The sequence below is a fragment of the Columba livia genome, chromosome 1, assembly GCF_036013475.1.
Source record: "Columba livia isolate bColLiv1 breed racing homer chromosome 1, bColLiv1.pat.W.v2, whole genome shotgun sequence".
Taxonomy (NCBI): Eukaryota; Metazoa; Chordata; class Aves; order Columbiformes; family Columbidae; genus Columba; species Columba livia.
In genome coordinates, this window is record NC_088602.1 from 136,495,857 (window position 1) to 136,514,685 (window position 18,829).

Below are 18,829 nucleotides of genomic sequence, written 5' to 3' on the forward strand. Positions count from 1 at the left end.
AATGTAACAAGGTAATGTGCCGGGAAAGTTTTTTTACCTCACTGGGTTTATTACTGTGCTTCCTTTCATTGTATACATGGGGGGGGGGGCGGAAATCATTTCCCCTTCTCCATTCACCACCAGGACCTGTTGCAATGCTGGGCAAGCAGCTGCATGGCGCTGGCTAGCAGGAGGCATTGCGGAGGAAGGACATCAGGGTCAACTCCTCTGCATCCACATCAGAGCCCTGACTGCAACGTACAAGGAACCACTGGGGTTTTTTAGCTTGCCCTGCTACAGCAACGCAGTGATTGATGAGCATGGGTGCCCATGGCATGCCCTCAACCAACAGGCGGGTGAGAAAGGGGCAAAATCTGACATGTGAGAAAGGCAGGGGGTGGGATGGCACATTGACAGGGCTCGAGGCCTCAGGGAGATGGGGCAGGAGGCGACTGGAGTCCTGCACCTGCTGGAGTGAGGGGGAGACAAACAGTTTGAGCGGTGGCAGGAGAAAAGGAAGGACCTGGTTTGAAGAAGACCATGCAGCTACTACAAGGAACTGTAGAAGGTGGTGGGTGATGGAGTAAGTAGTTATCATGACTTACTCCTGCATAACCAACACCTGACCAGTGTGGTGGGGACCATGGAAGCATGCCATAGAAGGCTACCTGTTTCCCTTCTCAGAGGCATCAGCTCTCTCAGGCTACTCTTTTTTATTTTCTTAACAGGAAAAAATTAATAAATGGGATACATTTTAGCAGTCCTTCCCAGGAAAAACGCATTCTACCCTTCAGGATACTTTGCATATTCCATGTCTTTGTGTCACTGAACAATCTTAAATGCAATTACGAGCAAGCCTGAGACCCTGAGGTTTATACCCACACCACCCTGGTTCCCACAGTGACTTTGTAGCAGCACGGCTGCCCGGCTACTGGACAGTTTCCCTGCAAGGGGAACTCGGACACAAAAAAAAAGCATACAGAAGTTCACATCTAGTTTCAAGTTAAACAAATAATTTGTGCATACAACCCCCATTTAAAAAGCCCTGCTAAAGTCAATCTAATATTGTGCAATGATATTCAGCAGACCAAAACCTTTCTAACCTTTTCCTTATCACTCCACAACCCTCTTGGACGGCTACCCATTATCACAAGAAGTTATAGCCCACTGTCTGGCACATTAAGATTAAAAGCCTGCTCACGGCCTTAGCTACAATTCTCTATTCATTTGTGCACAGTAAATAATATGAGTCAGCTATAAACTGATCTGAAAAGATAGGGCAGCACCCCACCCAAAAATCAGCTCAATTTTTATCACCTTTTCAGATTTTATTACCTAATCAAAAAGCCAGTCAACTATCTCTGTGGTGCAGCTTTGTGTATGGTTAACAGTTCTTCCTCCGAGTCAAACAGCACCACATTGTCTGGGATAATCTCATCCACTCACATAAACAATTAGTCTGCTATATTTTGATTAACACTTCCGTTTGAGACGACATTGAGGTGCTTCAGTCTGAGTGGCAGAAGGTCTGGCCTCCTGCTAAAACAGATATGCCCTTCTCAAGCCTTTTCCCTGATTGGAAATCAGAGCTGCCAGCTTTGCCATAAGTATCTGAAGAAGAACTCTCTATTATTTGACACATGGAAATAAACCAGCATTGGTTTAGGTGACACCTGACACTTTTTTAGTTACAAGACTCATAGCTTACAATATTCAATAAAAGGACTAAGTTGACCCAAAGGCAGGAAAGGACAAAAGTAAACATTGGGCTAGTTCATTCATTTCATGTTACAACGTCTCAGAGCCTGTCTCTAAGCAACACTCAACTCCACTAGCACAAATCATCTACTAAATTGTCTAAGTATATGAACTTGTACTGCTTAGAGAGAGCTAAGAAGCACTCACATGAACTGTTTTGATGGTGAACGTGATGTGCAGCCACTGATAAAAAATTGCTTGCAGAGTAAATACATCTCCACAGCCTCAGCGGTTTGAAAAAATTTTCACCAAGTCAAAAGGTATGATAATCTCTGATACTGCAGTTTACTTATATATAAAATCTTCCCTCAGAACCCTAAATAAGACACCAGAAATTAACTCCTCTCCTGTGATTCATTAAGATATAAAAAGATATTGGTTAAACTTAAATGTATAATCTTTCTTAGAAAAATGGAAAGCAGAGACAAGGATTTATTCCACTGTATGTATGCTGCTGCTTGCTACTCTAGCAACTTAAAAGGAGTACAAACTGTTCCTGCACCTCACAATGTGCAGTTCATCTGGCTGGTCTGCAGCTTTGTGTTAGCAATTATGTGAGCTGAAATGAGCTTCAGACTTCATTGCTTTTTTTTTCTAATCCACAATCTGAAAAGGTTTTAGAACATACATTTGTTTATTTTTATCTTTCAAGTATCATTTTTTTTCTAGGAAATGAACACTGAAAATAGCTACTTGTTTGTATATAAAGCTCTGTGTTTATAAAAAGAAAAGTTTGTCATCCCGAAACAAGAAAAAAGTATCACAGCACTTACATGCACCAAAGCTGTACGTAAATTCCTGCCAGCCAACTTTGTACAGATCTTGTCATAGCTGTGGAGCAGATTTTCAGCTGGCATTGGGATCAGATTCTCTGCTGACTTACCCTGACAACGCAGTGCCCAGAAAACACCTGACGGGCAAGTGCTCAAATTCACCACCTGCAAAAGATGGCACAAATATCCCACTTCCCTCCTCTCAACACAGGGTAGCAAAGGTGGCAGAAATAACATAAGACTTCCCAGTGCCCCTCAGGAATTCTCTCCAGCCAAGATCCACTTGAAAGCAGCTGCTTCTTCAGGAGGGTTAATATCGATCAGATTGGACTAGACGATCTTTCGAGGTCCCTTCCAATCCCTAACGTTCTGTGATTCTGTGTGAGAAGTCCAGACACACAGAAATTCATCTGGCCACTCAGGTGCCAGTTTAATGTGGGAACACCAGCCTCCAAAAAGAAAATCCATCATCTCCAGAAGACGAAGAGCCTCTAGCCAGCTGGGGCAGAGTCAAAGTCCTGTCCATTGCTCCTTGGAGAGTCCAGCATTTACAGAAAAGATCCCATTCACATCTATACCTTTTCTAAAGAACCTGTCAGCATCTTCCAGGCAACCCTCAGTCCCTTTGCATGCACTCTTTATCCCGAAAGATCCTACCTTTAATCTAGTGATGGGGTGTTAGAGGAGGAATCAGCCTCCTGAGATAAATGCCTAGTCTGAGTAATGATCACAGCATCTCCTCCCTCCCGCAAACTAATGGAAAAGCAAAACTCACTGGCATCCTGAGACTCAGACTCTCTTACTTTTCAAACTACCCTAGAAGCAGAAGCTGTGCATGATAAGAATGACTCTATAGTGATGAAAGATTAAAAAATTCTTATCTACTGTTTGGTTTGTGTGGACCCCCTAGTGCTCAAATTTTCCCCTCAACATCCTCCTACCAACCACACAAATGGCACATGCTTTGGCAGAAACACTGTCCATGGAGCAAAATATACCCCAGAGCATGCCACTGCCAGCAGAAACCGCTCTTTTGGGACACTGGAGCTTAGTAACACGGACAAAATGAGCTCCTGTTCTTCCATTACTGACACAGTAGATTAAACGCTGGAAACAAGAAACTGCAGTGAACCACCTCAGGCTCTATAGCCAGAGGCCAGGACCAAATGCCACATACAGTGAACTATTAATACTTCTACTGAATGTACAGGAAAACTATCCTCCCTCTTCAACTAGACTAAATAACCTACCTCACTGCACTCAACAGGATTTAATCCCATTTTATATGGAAAAAGACCAAGAACTTGTGGAAGATATTTAAGGTCCAGCTTACAAAATTCAGATCCATACTCCTTCTGGCTGCAAAGTCAGGGAGAAAAAAAGGTGCCTGTTTTTTATAGAAATCAAGTGTGCCTTCATCAGTCCTTAGAAAACAAGCACTCAGATTTGATCCCTCAAGCTACCATCACATAAAAACATCACGCTCTTGAGCAGAAACAGCCAGAACGCAGAAATTCCAAAACTCCTTCAACAGGTAACATCATCCACCAACACAGATACCCACAGCCAAGGTACAGAGACCACGCCAACAGTATTTGAAGACATTTCATCATTCAGGCAAGTCTGGGAATACATCATCATTGGTATCCTCAGAGGACTGAACTGATTGCGAAGAAGAGCTAACAAGATATTTTCAGCCCTTTGGGGCTAAATGGATAAAATGCCTCTAGTTCCTGTATGACCTCTGCTAAACTGAAATAATAGATCAAAAACAGCTACAGGAAAAACACCTCATTTCACTCCAGCTTGCTGGAAAATCTTCATTCTTTAATCTGGATGTGAAACTGGTCTCTTTAGTCCATACACTTGTCACTACAAGCTAAACCATTACAATACATGTATCTCAAACTACTAAATAAATAAATAAATAAAGGCACAAAGTGCAATTGAGACTGAATTCTCTTGGATTCATTATGTCTCACAACCAGTCAATCCCTGGATCCCATACACTTTCCTGTAAAAAAATGTTGAAGACATGTTCCTGTTATCAAACAGGTTTGAACAAGTTTTTCGAGTTTAATGTTTGATCTTCTGCAGAGTCCCAAAATTTCTATATAATAAAGAGATTTGCTTAATATTGAAACAAAATAACTTCTGGAATATAAATCATATTTCTATCCACTCCCATTTCAAGTCCCTCAAAGGCAATGGGATAAAGTGTCCTAATTTCCTTAAGTTGACAAAATAAGACAACTGAAGGTGTAAGACCATAATGATCCTTTCTACCACACCCATCAGACTGTAAGCACACCGAGACAGTATATCTTCTATGGAAGACTACAGGCTCTAAGACTTAGCAAAATACTTTTAATTTAAATTTTTCTTTGATCCATAGATGGCTTACTCTTGACTCTGAATATACAAAAATCATTCAGCAAAGTCTCTTCTATTTCCAGTGCCCTTTGGTGCCTGACTTCACAAGCGTCAGGCGATTTTGTGAAGTAAGTCATGACTATGTCGATGGACAGTCATAACCATCAATATTTTTGGCATAAAAAAACTAAGCTCTTCAGCAACACACTCCACTGATGCCCCCACAAGATACTGTTGCACTGAGCCTCTCTCTCTTATCTATCTTGCAAACATCACATTTCCCGCACCATTTTCCACATCCTGCTTAGACTATACAATCATACTTTTTTCAAATCAGCTATCACTCTTGCAGCCCCCCCAGTTTCAGCAGTTTCAAAGCCACCATACAATTTCTGAAGAAATATAACCTCCTATGTACTATCTCATTTCCAAACTCCAAGCTTGCCTGATGCAACCAGAAAACCTTGATCTTGCCACTCTGAGGGGATGTGACATGTTATGGTGACTGCAAGAGTACATTATTTCCCCAGATGCTGGCCTGGGAAGGACTCTGGCTGCTCTGGAGTCCACTCCAGGAACAATACACTCTTGAAGCCAATGATTCAGGAGGTTTTGCATCTTATATGGGAGGTTTTGCAAGTTATGGAAGGGAAAGAAAAAGCTCTCTCTTTTTCAGCAGAGTCATTCCTTGAAATAATCCTCTGATCTTCTGCCTAAGGCAATATCTGCAACGAGCCTCCAGAAAGTTCATTTGGGTGAGGCATCAATGTTACTCTGCTGCTCCCAGATCTGTGAACGCCTATGAAAGCACGGCCCTATTAATTCCTACAGCCACGTGGACAGCGAGCCTCAAGATGCCTCAGCGTAGTCTGTTCTGACCACGTGCATCTTTCTTAGATAAATTATGATGAAAGCATCTGAAATTTTAAGCACCAAGAAGAGTTCTCCCTGGGTAGTTCAAAAATTTTATAATACTTTGTCACCTCCTAAACTGCCCTTTGTCTTCTCATACCCAGATTTACGCACTTGGATAACTGATTATTACATCAACCAGAAGTGATCTGCAAGATCATTCCTAAAGCCAAGTCTTTGCTGAGGCTGAAACTAAAAGCAATTCAAAGTTTCCTCATCTATATTTCGTGGAAAACCAGATCAGAACCACAGCAAACACATTTTTGACCATCCCACTGACTGACTTGCTGTTTGACAGCGGGTGTATTGCCTGCTCATTTCCCAGACATGTCCAGACAGTTTTTAATTGCTGCCCATAAGAGGTTTCACTTTCACCTGCTAATCATAATTTAAAATGTTCACTAGGAAACCTCTTTGTTTTGACTCCTTCTGATGCACCAGTTCTTTTTTTCAGATGGCATTTTTATTCTTGCTTTAATTCTATCTGCAAGGCTTCCAGTTCTTGTATTAGAAATCATATCAATGCTCTCCAGCCTCTTTCAAGACAAGAACACTGGTCACAAATTTCCATTTTGAAAGTTGGATCCATCTCATGGTACCAGATTATCATCACTCAGAAGCGATGATGTCAGTTCTGGAGAATTAAAGGCTATTTTCCACTAAAAAGAAAAGTTGTATACCTGGTGTCAGGTATTTTCTTGATCATTTATTCAGAAATAATTTATAAATTCTTGTTTGCCTGGACACAGCAGAAATCAAATGGCAAGAGTTTCTCTGATTACAGTTTTCAGAGAGAACAGTGCTCAGTAGAATACTCTCATTTTTACTTTCCTTGGGTCAATGTAGCAGGTTTTATCAGCCTATGACAGAGCTTTTGCTCTGTGTTCTCTGTACTTTTTTAACTCACTTAGACGTGTATAGCTTGCCCTGTCGATGCTGAATTCCTTTCTAAGCTTCTTGGGTAACACAGCTCAGCTTTTACTCGGGCTTTACCAAGCATATGAGCTTTGGGTGGTGTTTTCTATTGATTCAGCTATCTGCGTATGGAAAGGAGGAAGGATTTTATCTCTCACCTTCATTACAAATGAAGAACAGTAATTATATCTACCAGTGTCAATGAGGTTCCACCCAACATATGAGCCTGACAATAATGCCAGCAAGTGTAAAACTCTTTTAGGCACGTGCTTTTCTTCTTTCAATGACAAAGCTCATTCTGCATCTTTAGCTATATACTTAAAAAAATAAAACATGTTTGACACATGGAAACTTTAATAAACGAACTAGTTTTGTCACAGCTTGCTTAATCCCAAGGCTTACCATGAGATAAGCCAATACAAAATAATTTACGCAATTTAGCATTGAACATTTTACTCGATCAACATTTATAAAAAGAGCACTGAGCCAGAACTTAGGAGACAAATTTCACAATTTGCCAACAAACTTCGGCAAGTCGCTCCTCTTCTTGTGTACCATCCCTTATTACAATAATTCTCCCTAAACATACTTTAGATCCATGGTTGAAAACTCAAACAAACACTGTCCCACTTCCAGCTCAGGTCAGATGATTCTATTAAGAGCAGCCTAATCACAGCAGACAGTTTGATCTGCCATGGAAAGGAAATGGACCAGATGAAACAGTCTCACAGACTGGGAATTTGACTCCGCCAGCCTAATGCACAGTTCTGCTTCAAATGAGGTGTTACAAGAGAACTGTACAATTAATGGTTTTACTATATCCTAGATATTACATAGGGCGGAAAAAAAAAAAAAAATAAAAAATAATACAAATTGGTCCTTGCATTCAGTTGCAGAAAAACCTGTTAAACTACAAAAGTTAATACAGACAGGACTTACTGCCTGCCAGGTGCTGACCTTGTTTTGTTTTTGCAAGAGAAGCCACTGGCAACACAACACCTCTAACCCAAATCCTGCAGTGGCCCAGGGTGCGCAGCAGTGCCCTCTCTGATGAGCCAGATGCGGCCTCTGAACGGTTCCATGGTCAGATCCCAACCTACCCATTAGGGCTTCTGACAAGCCAGCCAGGGAAGCAGAAATCTGAACTCGAACACTCTTTGATGGGTTTTTCTAAAAGTTGCCTCGTGACATTTGCAGGTTGTAAGTCTGCAAATTTGCAAGTGTAGGACCTACACCTCAAACCATCTATACAGGAAATAATGTAATGGATCTTTGCTGCTATTTTGTTACTTTTTCTGAATAAAAGCATATTTATTATGTAACGAACTCACCTACAGCCTGACACAAAGGGATTATTACCTCCTCACCAACAAGAGGAAAAAAAATATATCCACTAAATTTTCCCTACCTTACTTTGTATTTTTATCATTTAAAGGCAAAGGTGTTTTTTCTATATTCTAATATTCTTAATACTGATGATAAATAATAAGCTAGAATGACAGCAATGATTGAAAGGATATCTACAAATATAGTTGAAAAATCTTATTCAAAATTTGAACTTCCGGCATTTGCTGAAGTATACAACTTTACTGTTGATACAGCAACACTAAAATCCAAAACATTTATTAAATCAGTTCCTTAGGTATGAAACCTGTTCAACCCTAAAGCTCGACTAAGTTCTACCTTCAACCTAAGAAGCATTACAGACATTGCCTTACCCGATTTTTACATCAGCAAACCTGATGTAAAACCTCATTTTACAACAATGAAATTCCACAAAACTCTTCACTTAACCCTAACTTTTCAGGAATCTGTAAAGAGTTGAGCTCACCAGGCCCTATTTTTCCAGTTCGGAACAAGAGTGAAATCCATGCACTGGCACCCTTGCAAGTGGCAGATGGCAAGGAGGGGATGGTGCGCTTGGCTGAAACCGAGTCTACCTTGGCAAAAGGCAATCACCAAAGTCAGAAATTGTCCAAGATATCAAAGTAAATACTACTAGCAAGCAGATAATTTTTCTGACTTGGCAGTTTGTTTGTTGCTGGTTTTGAATGAAGGAGTTTGTACATTTTTTTAAACTTTCTGCATAGCCTTAAAACTTTTATTCTTTGATCAGAAAAACTGAACTTGTTTAGTGATGCATTTCAACATTATTCACCACTCAAATGTACGAAGATCTGCTCTCAGTGTTTTCAAAACTGATATCCAGTCTTTATTTATTGTTTCTGAACAATAACAAAATATTAACTAGATTTAAAAGGTGACTGAGAATATTTTAGCAAAGCACACTACTGATTGAGTTTTATCTGGAACAAGTGGCGAGCCCATCAGAAATCCAAACCCAGCTAACTTTAAAATGATATCAACAAGGTCGCGCGAAAGCATTGTTTCCAGTCTCAAGTATTCACATACCATTAGTTAATCGACCACCCCACCAGCAAACCATGTGTTCTGATTTAAACTTAGCAAAAGAAAATTACTTCTAAAAACAGGGCACTCCTTACACACCTTTCATTTCCAAGCTTTTCCCCACATCTATGAAGGACAGCAACTCACTTTTTCTTAAATAGAAGCTGAGGATATCCAAAAGTGATAGAGCCCTGGGAGTTGGGATTTACAAATAAAGTCAGGTATTGCAAGATGTAAGATGAAACCATAGTGGTCACATTCAACTTAGCTGCCCTCTAAAGCTGCCTGGTTAAATCTTCCACATCACAGTGCCCAAGATTATACAGCTACACAAAATTTCACAGGCATCGGGATGTAGACACGTGCATGCTGGAGCCAGGGGAAGGTCCCTAGGGTGAAATGAAGCACATTCTGCAGGGGTGGCTGGGGATCCCTCAGTGGTTTGTGCCTCCTGCTCCTCTGGCTTTCACCCAGAGCACCCTCAAGAGGGCAGGCAGGCAGCTGGGTGGCTCGGAGCCTCCTGTGCTTGGCCTCTGTCTTCCCTGCACACCGGAACGCCAGCACATATTTACACTGGAAAGAATAAAATCCCTAAGAACTGGGTTGCTGTATTTTAACTGTGGGAGCGGGTAGAAAAATTTGGGGCTTACCATGAGTTTAAGCAGTTGTTTTCCTAATCAGGCAACTGCATGCTTTCAGCTGCCTCTGCAACATTCATTAACTTGTGTGTGTCAAGTGCAAGAAAAAAAAACTTGTTTGAAATTCAAACAAGCCTCTCAAAGAAAATCAAGATAAGTTGTCCAAGCATTGGATCACAACAAGTTTCTGTATTTTGAGATTCATATAAAAAGCCTCGTTTCATGGTTTGTTTGTTGGTATTTTTTTTTTAATGACATTGATTTTTATCTGTCAGAGGTCAAAGAACAAAGACTTGATTACTCTTTGTACAAAGAAAGCTGTAGTAAGCCTAACTTGTAGTGTCAAATGATAACAATGACACATGGGTATGCTCTTCCAGCCTTCTACTGCCGAGTAATTTCATATACATTTCAACACCATGCCCTCAACTCATGTGGCAGTAACAGCCTAAAGGGGCATGTCAAATGAACTAGCCAAAACTTATATAAGATGATTACTGGAATACCACAATTCATTATATATAAGCTTAGTTGTTACAAAAATATTGGATATTGCATGCATGTAGCAAGTCAGTCATGCACCACAAACAATCATAAAGGACCATGTCAGTAAGGATGGGGGAAAAAGCACTCAGGGATATGGTTTGCACAGTATGCCCAAAGTTTATAATGACAATTCACTTAGTTTGCTCAGTCAAAAGGTAAAGCCGAGCAGAAGAACCAGGGCTGCAGGAGCTCTGGAAGGGGTGGCTCATTCTCAGGTACGCTGCAGGACACCACAGCAGCACTCACAGGGACTGCAGGCTGCCCAACCCAGTCAACAGTTTAGGGTCCTCTTTCCTTTATTATTAAATAATAAATAAGAATTGTTTTAAAACCACGTGCTTTGGACAGTGCTTTGTTCCTATTCAACTGCAATCAAGAAAATGCAAACAAATGAGCATTAAGAGGTGAATAGAGATTCAGGCACAGAATGATGGTCGGAAAAACAGTATTGGAATGACAAGACTACTCCTGACACAATCTTTTGGCTACTGCACCCAAAATAGCCCCCTAAAGCCTCAAGCAATACCTAATATGGGAAGATAGACATGAGGAATACATTTTTTACAGTGAGGGTGGTGAAACACTGGCCCAGGTTGCCCAGAGAGGTGGTAGATGCCCCATCCCTGGAGACATTCCAGGACAGGCTGGACAGGGCTCTGAGCAACCTGATCTAGTTGAAGATGTCCCTAGATGACCTTTGAAGGTCCCTTCCAACCCAAACTATTCTGTGATTCTATACAAATAATAAGTACGTTTTACGCCTGTTTTTTCTTGTCTTTTGCTTTCCTGGTTTAACTGTTTCCAATTTTGCAAGCAAAACCACTACCTTGCTAGAATGTAATTTATTGGTTTAAGTTTGTTTCATATTTGAGGCGAACTGAGGTAGTGGAAGCAGAAATGCTTTTTAACTTCCCCAGATAAAGGGAAACGCAAGTGAAGTCCTCATGTAGCCAAAGCTGTTCTGTGCCTTCCAGGAAAGGAAACTGGAAATCCTGGGAGCTGAGATTCACCTCCCACACAGCTCCAGGTCAGGTTGGGGCCTCTGGCAAGTGGCAGGTACCAAGACAGCCCATGGGGTCATAGTGGTCTGAATGAAATCCTTCCACAGGTCACTGCTGTCAACAGCCGAGCAAATTTCCAAGGGGGCAGAGAAGGACAAGCCCTTCATGGTGGAGGAGAAGTGCATCTGGAGACAGATGCTACAACTCAGGAAGGCTCTTAAAACACAACTGCAAGGTACTTGTTTGTTTGTTTGTTTCAAAACAGGGACAACTGATGCATTTTTACTTACCCTGTTCTCAGAAATGCCATTTTACTTGAAACTCTCCACACAAAAACATTCAGCCCCAGGACCTTGGCTCCAAAAAGTCAAGGTTTAGCACCATTATGAACAGCTAAAACCAGGACCTACAACAGGAAGCATATACACATCTACGTAGCGGTGGGAACTACTGTTTCAAGTAATTAGATGGAATCAGATTTACAAATAACATAAATGAAGGTTTAAGAAAATCAGTCATAAGAGTTTTTTATGTCTTTAATATGATTAAAATATGTCTGTCTAAATAAGTGACAAAACACAAGATAGACAAGGAAAAAAAGTGAAGTCTTGAATACCATTCATCTTCCTTTCTCCATTTTTTCCATAAATACCCCTAATCAAGTACACGAAAGTCACACTTGAACTTCACCCTTTTCCTTTTTGCACAAGAAGTAACAGACCTTTCATAGGAAGCAGAAACCAGACTTTCAGGTGGATTAAATACACGTGCAGAGGACATGGCTTTGTGCTATGGCCCAACAAACAGGTTCTCACTCCATCAGAGCAGCAGTGGCTGCTGGCACCGTTAACAAAGGGCAGCGAGTTCCAAACAACTCACGATACAGTAAAACACCCGGCTGAGCAAAGGTTCATGAGCTGCTTACGAGACAGTGCTCCAAGCTGGGAAAGTCAAGGACTTGATCTGACTCTTCTGTGGCACTTCCAAAATAAAATATAGGATAACTTTGGTTTCTAGTGAGTCTAAGAACCATGTAAAGTCTGTTTAGTTAATCTCCTCGTTGTCTAAAAGGAAGTTAAATCAGACTTAAAGTCATGCAAATTAAACAATCTCCCCCCTATTTCCCAGCTGCTCCCTGCGTTACCCATAGCCCAGCTGGGAACTACACGAGTTGTAAAAGCCACACCACTATCCAAAATTCGAGTCCTCTCTTCTTTTCATTACTACCATACAGCTTATGAGTAAACTCACTTTAACATTAAGTCAGTTGGTTCTTTCCATAACCCAAATTTTCTCTTCAGTTTAGTTTGATAATGAGCTCTTTGAACCAAGGATATTACATTTTAGCACACAGTCTCATAAATCATAATACCGTAATTAGGCCTAATCCTACGTTCCTTCACACCCAAGCTGTGCTCTGTGTGCATGTAAAACTAAAACAAACAAACCCCCTCCGGGGCTCATTACTTGCTGCATGCCCATAAGGGTGCTTTGCAGAAAGCTTTGTCTCATTGTTTATTTAAACACAGCACTGTTGTTAGAATATTTGAGATGGGCATCAAAATAAGTTTGTTATAAACGGCAAAGCTGGAGCGGTGCCTAATTGCCTATGTGAGTGAATAATTACAGAGGATTTAAGCTTTGATATATGTACTGAATTGCAAGGTATGCAAGATACAGAGTTATATTTTTATGTCTACATCTCCGCTTACGTGGCATTTATTGTAAGATCAATGAGGGTATTTAATAATGCATATAATATAGCTTATGCTTCAGAAAGTTATCCACAAAAAATAAATACACCATATCGCTGAAGAGAGTCATATAATGGACCAAATTATGTCCCCAGGTAAAACAGCATACCTTCAAAGCAGCTGCAGAATTCAGACCAGTGCTTTTGCATTAGGAAGATAACCAAGAGAACATATTTGTGAAAATGCTAATCCTACACAGTATTAAATTAAAAAAAAAAAAAATAAAAATAAAATAAACAAAAAAATAAGAAACACGCAATCAAAACTGTCAAATCTCATTTGTACTGTCAGCCCAGAGGAGAAAGTACCCAGGTATTAAAACGCACAAGTAGTTTTGCCCACAGGAAAGCTGAAAATCATCTTCCCTCTTAAGAGGTATTATTTGATTCTATATGTATAAGAATTAAATTACGAGTAATTGTATTAATAGTTATGCCACCCTTACTTTCTTCAGGCTTTTTATTCTTCCCTGACTAATTACATTTTGTCAGCTCGCATAAGAAAGAAAAATTTGCTATTAACTAAAGGATATATACTCTGTATTTTAACCGTAGCTTTTATTTTCAGATAGTAGGAGAGAAAGGTAAAAAAAATAAATGCACTGATGAAAATACTACATTGGTGTGTTGTAAGCATCATCAGTCACTACAGCTTTTCTCTTAGCACCATTCCTGAGGCCACCAAGGGGACACATTTTAGCCTTTGTTGTATTTGGAATATTTTGATATATGGCGTTCCATAAGCACTTTATCTAATCTTGTCTCTTCACAAAGTATGTCTGACTCAGTGTGTGAAGCCCAACTACAAGAAGACAGCTAACGCACAAAAGCCCAGTGAAGGAGCCTGAATAAAACTGTGATACTCATTTCAAACAAGAAAGTTCTGGCAAGCACTTCCACAAATTAAGAGAAGCTGTTCAAGAAAAATCAACGTTGAGCTCAAGAAAACGAGTCCAAATACTCTAGAATGCACTTTGTGCTACTAATTAGAAATAAGTCCCAGCACCCCTTATCGTCCATGGCCATATATTACCTGGCAGGCAGCTACTGCTGCATGCTCCGTTAATTATGTTCCATGAGGTTTCTCACTGCTGTTGCAAAGAAGCACGTTAATGTAGGCAGGGAAGGAATCCAGCTCTGATGGTGACTAACAGGCCCATTGTCAAACTTTCCAACAGCTGATGCTGGCTGCTGTCATTACTTACTTTTTTTCCACCTCTCCAACTGAGAATACTTTTTTCCCCTCATCGTACCGATAGGTGATTAACAGCAGCTCTGATTCTCAGCATGCATCATTGCCAACATTTACAGCCAAAATATCAGGGAAGGTAGTCTCAATGTTCAGACAACAGGACGACTTAAGAGACCTGAATTCATTCATTGCCTAGCTCTGTCACAGACATCCTGTGGGACACAAAGCCTCCAACTGTGCAGAAGCTATAACACACTAAAAGCCCAAAAATGGAGAAAACCCCACATTATTAGCACAGTTCAATTAATCCAGTACCAATTTTATCTTGAAATGGTAGTAAGCTACCCATGAATGTAAATTCCTTTTCCCAAACAGTTCCTTTTCTGTACTAAATTGCAAGACTATCAGTTTAAATATTCAAATGCATTCTACTTTTTAAAAAGGGGTGGGGGGTGGAGCTCAGAGAGCCTTGAGATTGAAAAAAACAGATTATACATCACCAGCATCTCAGAGCAGCATCCAAACCCAGAATAAGCCCAAAGTCAAGCAGAAAAAAGAGCAGGGGATTGCTTGGACTCTCAGTATCAAGTATTCAAAGACCTGCAGCAGCCAATGGAGATTGCTGAGCCCTAAAACCCCCTCCTGTACCATCGCCCAGAGATGTCCCTCTCCACTTGGGATCCACAGCCTGAAGCATCCTCCTAGAGACAGGTGGTTATACCTCTTCTTCCAAAACCTGCCCACACCCGCTCTCTTTTAAAATACAGGTAACAGGAGGAAGAATTTGGAGCAGCGCTGCCTGACTTCCCTGCCCCCATCCCACGCTACAGCACTAAGCCCAGATGCGGAAGAGAAGTTCAGTTTCCTCTTCTAAGAGGGATCAAATCTGTCAGCAGAGCCCCCACGCTCAAATCCAGCAGCTGTTTACAGTAAGTAAAGGAACAATTCAGAGACATGGAAAAGAGCACAGGTTTCTTCCAGCTCACAGAAGTGCCCCAAACTTTTGGGTCCCATTTACAGCATCTTGTCGTTTCAGCGACTCTCAAAACTTTCTGTAGGGGCAGGTGTGGAAAGGCACCCCTGCCTTTGCTTACCACCACTCAGCACGCTCACATGAACACATAGCCAAGAGGCACAGATACCTTATCTCCTACAAAAGGAGGTTAGGACCTCCTAGTCTTGGAGGTCCTCACTGCAGGAGAGGAAGATTTCCACAATCAGGTTCTAGTAGATATTAACCTGATGCTACACTTGATCTGAATAGCTCAGCTGCATCTTCCTCTCAGCTTTAGGTTTCCTGGGGAAACTGAGCACATGAAAATTTCTGCCTTAGCAAGTGAGCAGAAAATATTCTAAAACACATGAAACAGCCTTTGCTTAGAAATCTCCAGCTCAAAACTAATCTGTTGAGCTGGTTCAGCTCTTCAAGGAGTAAGGTTTGCTGACGTGACAGACCTCCCCGGCTTGGAGAGGTGCTGTGCACTTTTTTATCTTATTTATAGAATGGCCTCACTCAGGCTTTGTTTAAGAAACAATTAGCCTTTGACAGCTTAAAATAAACAGGACTCTCTCCCTGCTGCTTAGTCACTAGACCTTAGCTGGATTCGAGTTCTTGCAACCGCGTAAGACTACCCAATGGACTAAACAGTGTAAAAGTGACACAATTGCCCAGCACCTTTCAAAACAGTACCCTGAGCAATAAAACAAGGACCTGCATCAGTCAAATGAAGTGAGCAAACAATCATTCCCACTCCTACCCCACTTGGTCCTCGCTAACAAGAGGCACCTCTGGAAGACAGGGCCACATCTGTTCAGATGCTTGCGCTGAACAGAGGACCTGCAGGAGTGCAGGAGATGAAGTTTAGCAAGAGCCGCACACCAAAGGTGCAGCTGGGCAAACATCTTCCCTGAACGTACAGTTGTTTTTTCTGCCTCTTGTGTTACTACAGCTGCTCCAAAGGCAGTAATTGCAATAGCTGGCACAGATAACATGACTTGGCATCACAACTTCAAATTTCAGCCCAAGCCCTTGTACCACCAGCAGAGGGGACAGCATTCCCATTTAGCAGACATGGGAGTTTTCCACTGGTGACTTCACATTTCCTTCAAGGCCTTCAGCTCCTTAAATCCAGCCTCCTGGCTCTGCAGCTACCTTCACCGTGCCAGGGAGCAGGGCACAAAAAAAGCTGTATTGAAAAGCCAATAGAGCTATAGCAGCATTCTTGAACTCCTGGCCTGCTGCTGAAGGAGGGACACACACAGGAGTTCTGTCTCATCCCAGGTAGTATTCTTGAGCTGGGTTAGCTGGTTCTTGCTAAAAGAAAACTGGATGGTCTGTCAGTTAGGGTGTTGGCTTGAGTTCAATTATTTCTTCTGGTAAAGAGCCTTAGGCAAGCTTTGATTTTGGCTTCCCGTCTATAAAACTGGGGGTAATTCTCCTGCCCTAACTCCAAGGGATGAGGGGCGGATTAGCGGTCTCAGGACGGCGACGCAAGAATGCCAACACATACTCAGGCAACACGCAGTTGTACAAGCGCCAGTCACCGCAGAAACATCCATGACCGTAGACAAGCAGGTGTTCTGTGAAATGAGGAACTTTTCTCAACATAATGACAAGTAAGGCAAATTTAGCTTCCCCAGATAACAGAACACAGCCATGAGACAAAAGAACAACAAAACCAAACCACCCAACAACAAATTACGCCAATAAAGTAGTAATGCTGGGGTTGCAAGAATAAGAAATGGTATGCAGGGCTTAACAGTTCCAGAAAGGAAATGTTTTCAGACAGTATATAAAATTCAGATAGTCAGAAAAACAAAAGGAAATGCAAGACAAAATAAAGAGTCACAATAGCAAAGGCGCAGAATCAACAAATGGAGGAACAAACCACAAAAAAACACCTGTCAACAGATTAAATGAGTGAACAGCAAGGATAAAAAGTAATAATAAGATAAAAATTATAAAGGACCTTGAACATTGTCTCTTTATCCAGTAACAGTACCCCACCAAGTGACTTAAATGTTTGTTGTTAGTATTTTAATACTGCCCTTACTTCACCGTACAATCCCCCATTGAAGAGATCTCAGGATACAGGCAGCCTAACACAACATACCGGAGCAACACCCAGGTACACGTTAATTAGCATCAGATCAGCCTTTGCAAGTTTAACTGTTATTCTAAAAGGTACAGCTAATGTTTAAGCAGCAAACATCACCAATACTTAACCTGAGTTTGAGTTGCCTTGTCAATTGGATCACTACAATTCATGCGGTGCAGATGTTTCCACTGACAAAAGTTTAGGGATGTGCTTACTTTGGACACGCCAAAGTATGAGAGGGAACCACTGCACCCTTGGAACATGCCCCTACAACCATACTAGGTGACATCAAGGTATTCTCAACGTCATTCACTGTGGTTTTCTGTTTTCTGGATTCCAAAGACTTTAAAGAATTTAAAGTGGTCAAGGTTAATAAAAACGTCAAGCAAGCAAGAATAGTTCAGTGAAACAGACGCTGTTATACTACAGCTCTTCACTCCACAAAGAGCAGCTCATGGAAAAAGCATCCCCGTTAAATTAAAACTCTAAGTATCTGACTACTAAGAACCGCAGGTAAGACTGCAGGCAAACATAAACCAGAAGTAAAGGGATGCACGTTTAACATAATCATGACGATGAGCAAGAAAGCAAAGGCTTTGTCCTTCATATCACCATCCAAAATTCTAAGACGTGCAATAAAACAGAGCCCTCAAATTAAAAGAAGGAGGGGAAAAAAAAAAAAAAAAAGAAAGCGAAAATTAACGACTGTAGTACCGCATCTGGGTGCAGCACAGACTATGTCTCCAGAGCGGGTTCTGGCAAACCCCGGGTATTCCGGTTTGGGCTGGCCCGGAGGTGCAGTCCCGGCGGGAGCCCCACGGGGAGCCGCCGCCGGGCACCGCCGCCGTCCGGGCCCCGCTGCCCCGGGCCTGTGCGAGCACAACTTCTCTCATTCCTCCCTTCTCCCCCGGCTCATCACTTCCTACTTTCCCCGCTCCGCCGCCGGCCGCTTCCTGTGCTGCAGAGCCGGCGCTGCCCGCGGGTCGCCGCCCCGCAGCGGGCACGGAACGGCCCGGCACGGCCGGCACCCCCCCAAGAAACACACACACACCCCCCACCAGCCCCCGGCCCCTCACTCACCCCAGCGTGCTGATGAACCCGTTGACAGAACCCTCGGCGTACAGGGACACGATGTCCCCGATGTACAGAAAGCTGGACATTTTCTCAGACATTTTGGCTCATTTTTAGCCGGGTTTCGCACGCCTCCCCTTCAAAAAAAAAAAAAAAAATAGGGGGAAAAAAAAGAAAAGAAATTAAAAAACACGCTCCAGGGGGAGGCTGAAGAGACGAGGCGCAGCGGCTGTGGCGGGGCGAGGGCGGGCGCTCGGCGCTGCCCGGCGGCGGGCGCGGGCTGACAGGAGCGCGGCGCCGCTGCCCTCCGCGCACCGGCACGGCCCGACCCGCCGCGCCGCCTCCTGCGCCTCCGCCCCCGGCCGCCTCCGCCTCCCGGGGCCGCCCCGCCCCGCCACAGCCGCTGCCACC

General features: G+C 42.3%; 1 protein-coding gene across 8 annotated transcripts in view; it reads right to left on the minus strand.

Annotated features, from left to right (window-relative positions):
* Positions 1-18,774, minus strand: part of ITPR2 (inositol 1,4,5-trisphosphate receptor type 2) — a 268,651-nt gene extending 249,877 nt beyond the window's left edge. For 3 of the 8 annotated variants that reach the window (XM_065032489.1, XM_065032474.1, XM_065032469.1), the window contains exon 1: positions 18,062-18,384. In XM_065032489.1, the coding sequence (XP_064888561.1) occupies positions 18,062-18,240 (179 nt within the window). In that variant the 5' untranslated portion in view covers positions 18,241-18,384. Of the gene's footprint in view, positions 1-18,061; positions 18,385-18,427 lie in introns of those variants that run through there. The other 5 variants (XM_065032515.1, XM_065032506.1, XM_065032510.1 and 2 more) reach the window with 3 other exon arrangements.
* Between the last annotated feature and the right edge of the window lie 55 nt (positions 18,775-18,829).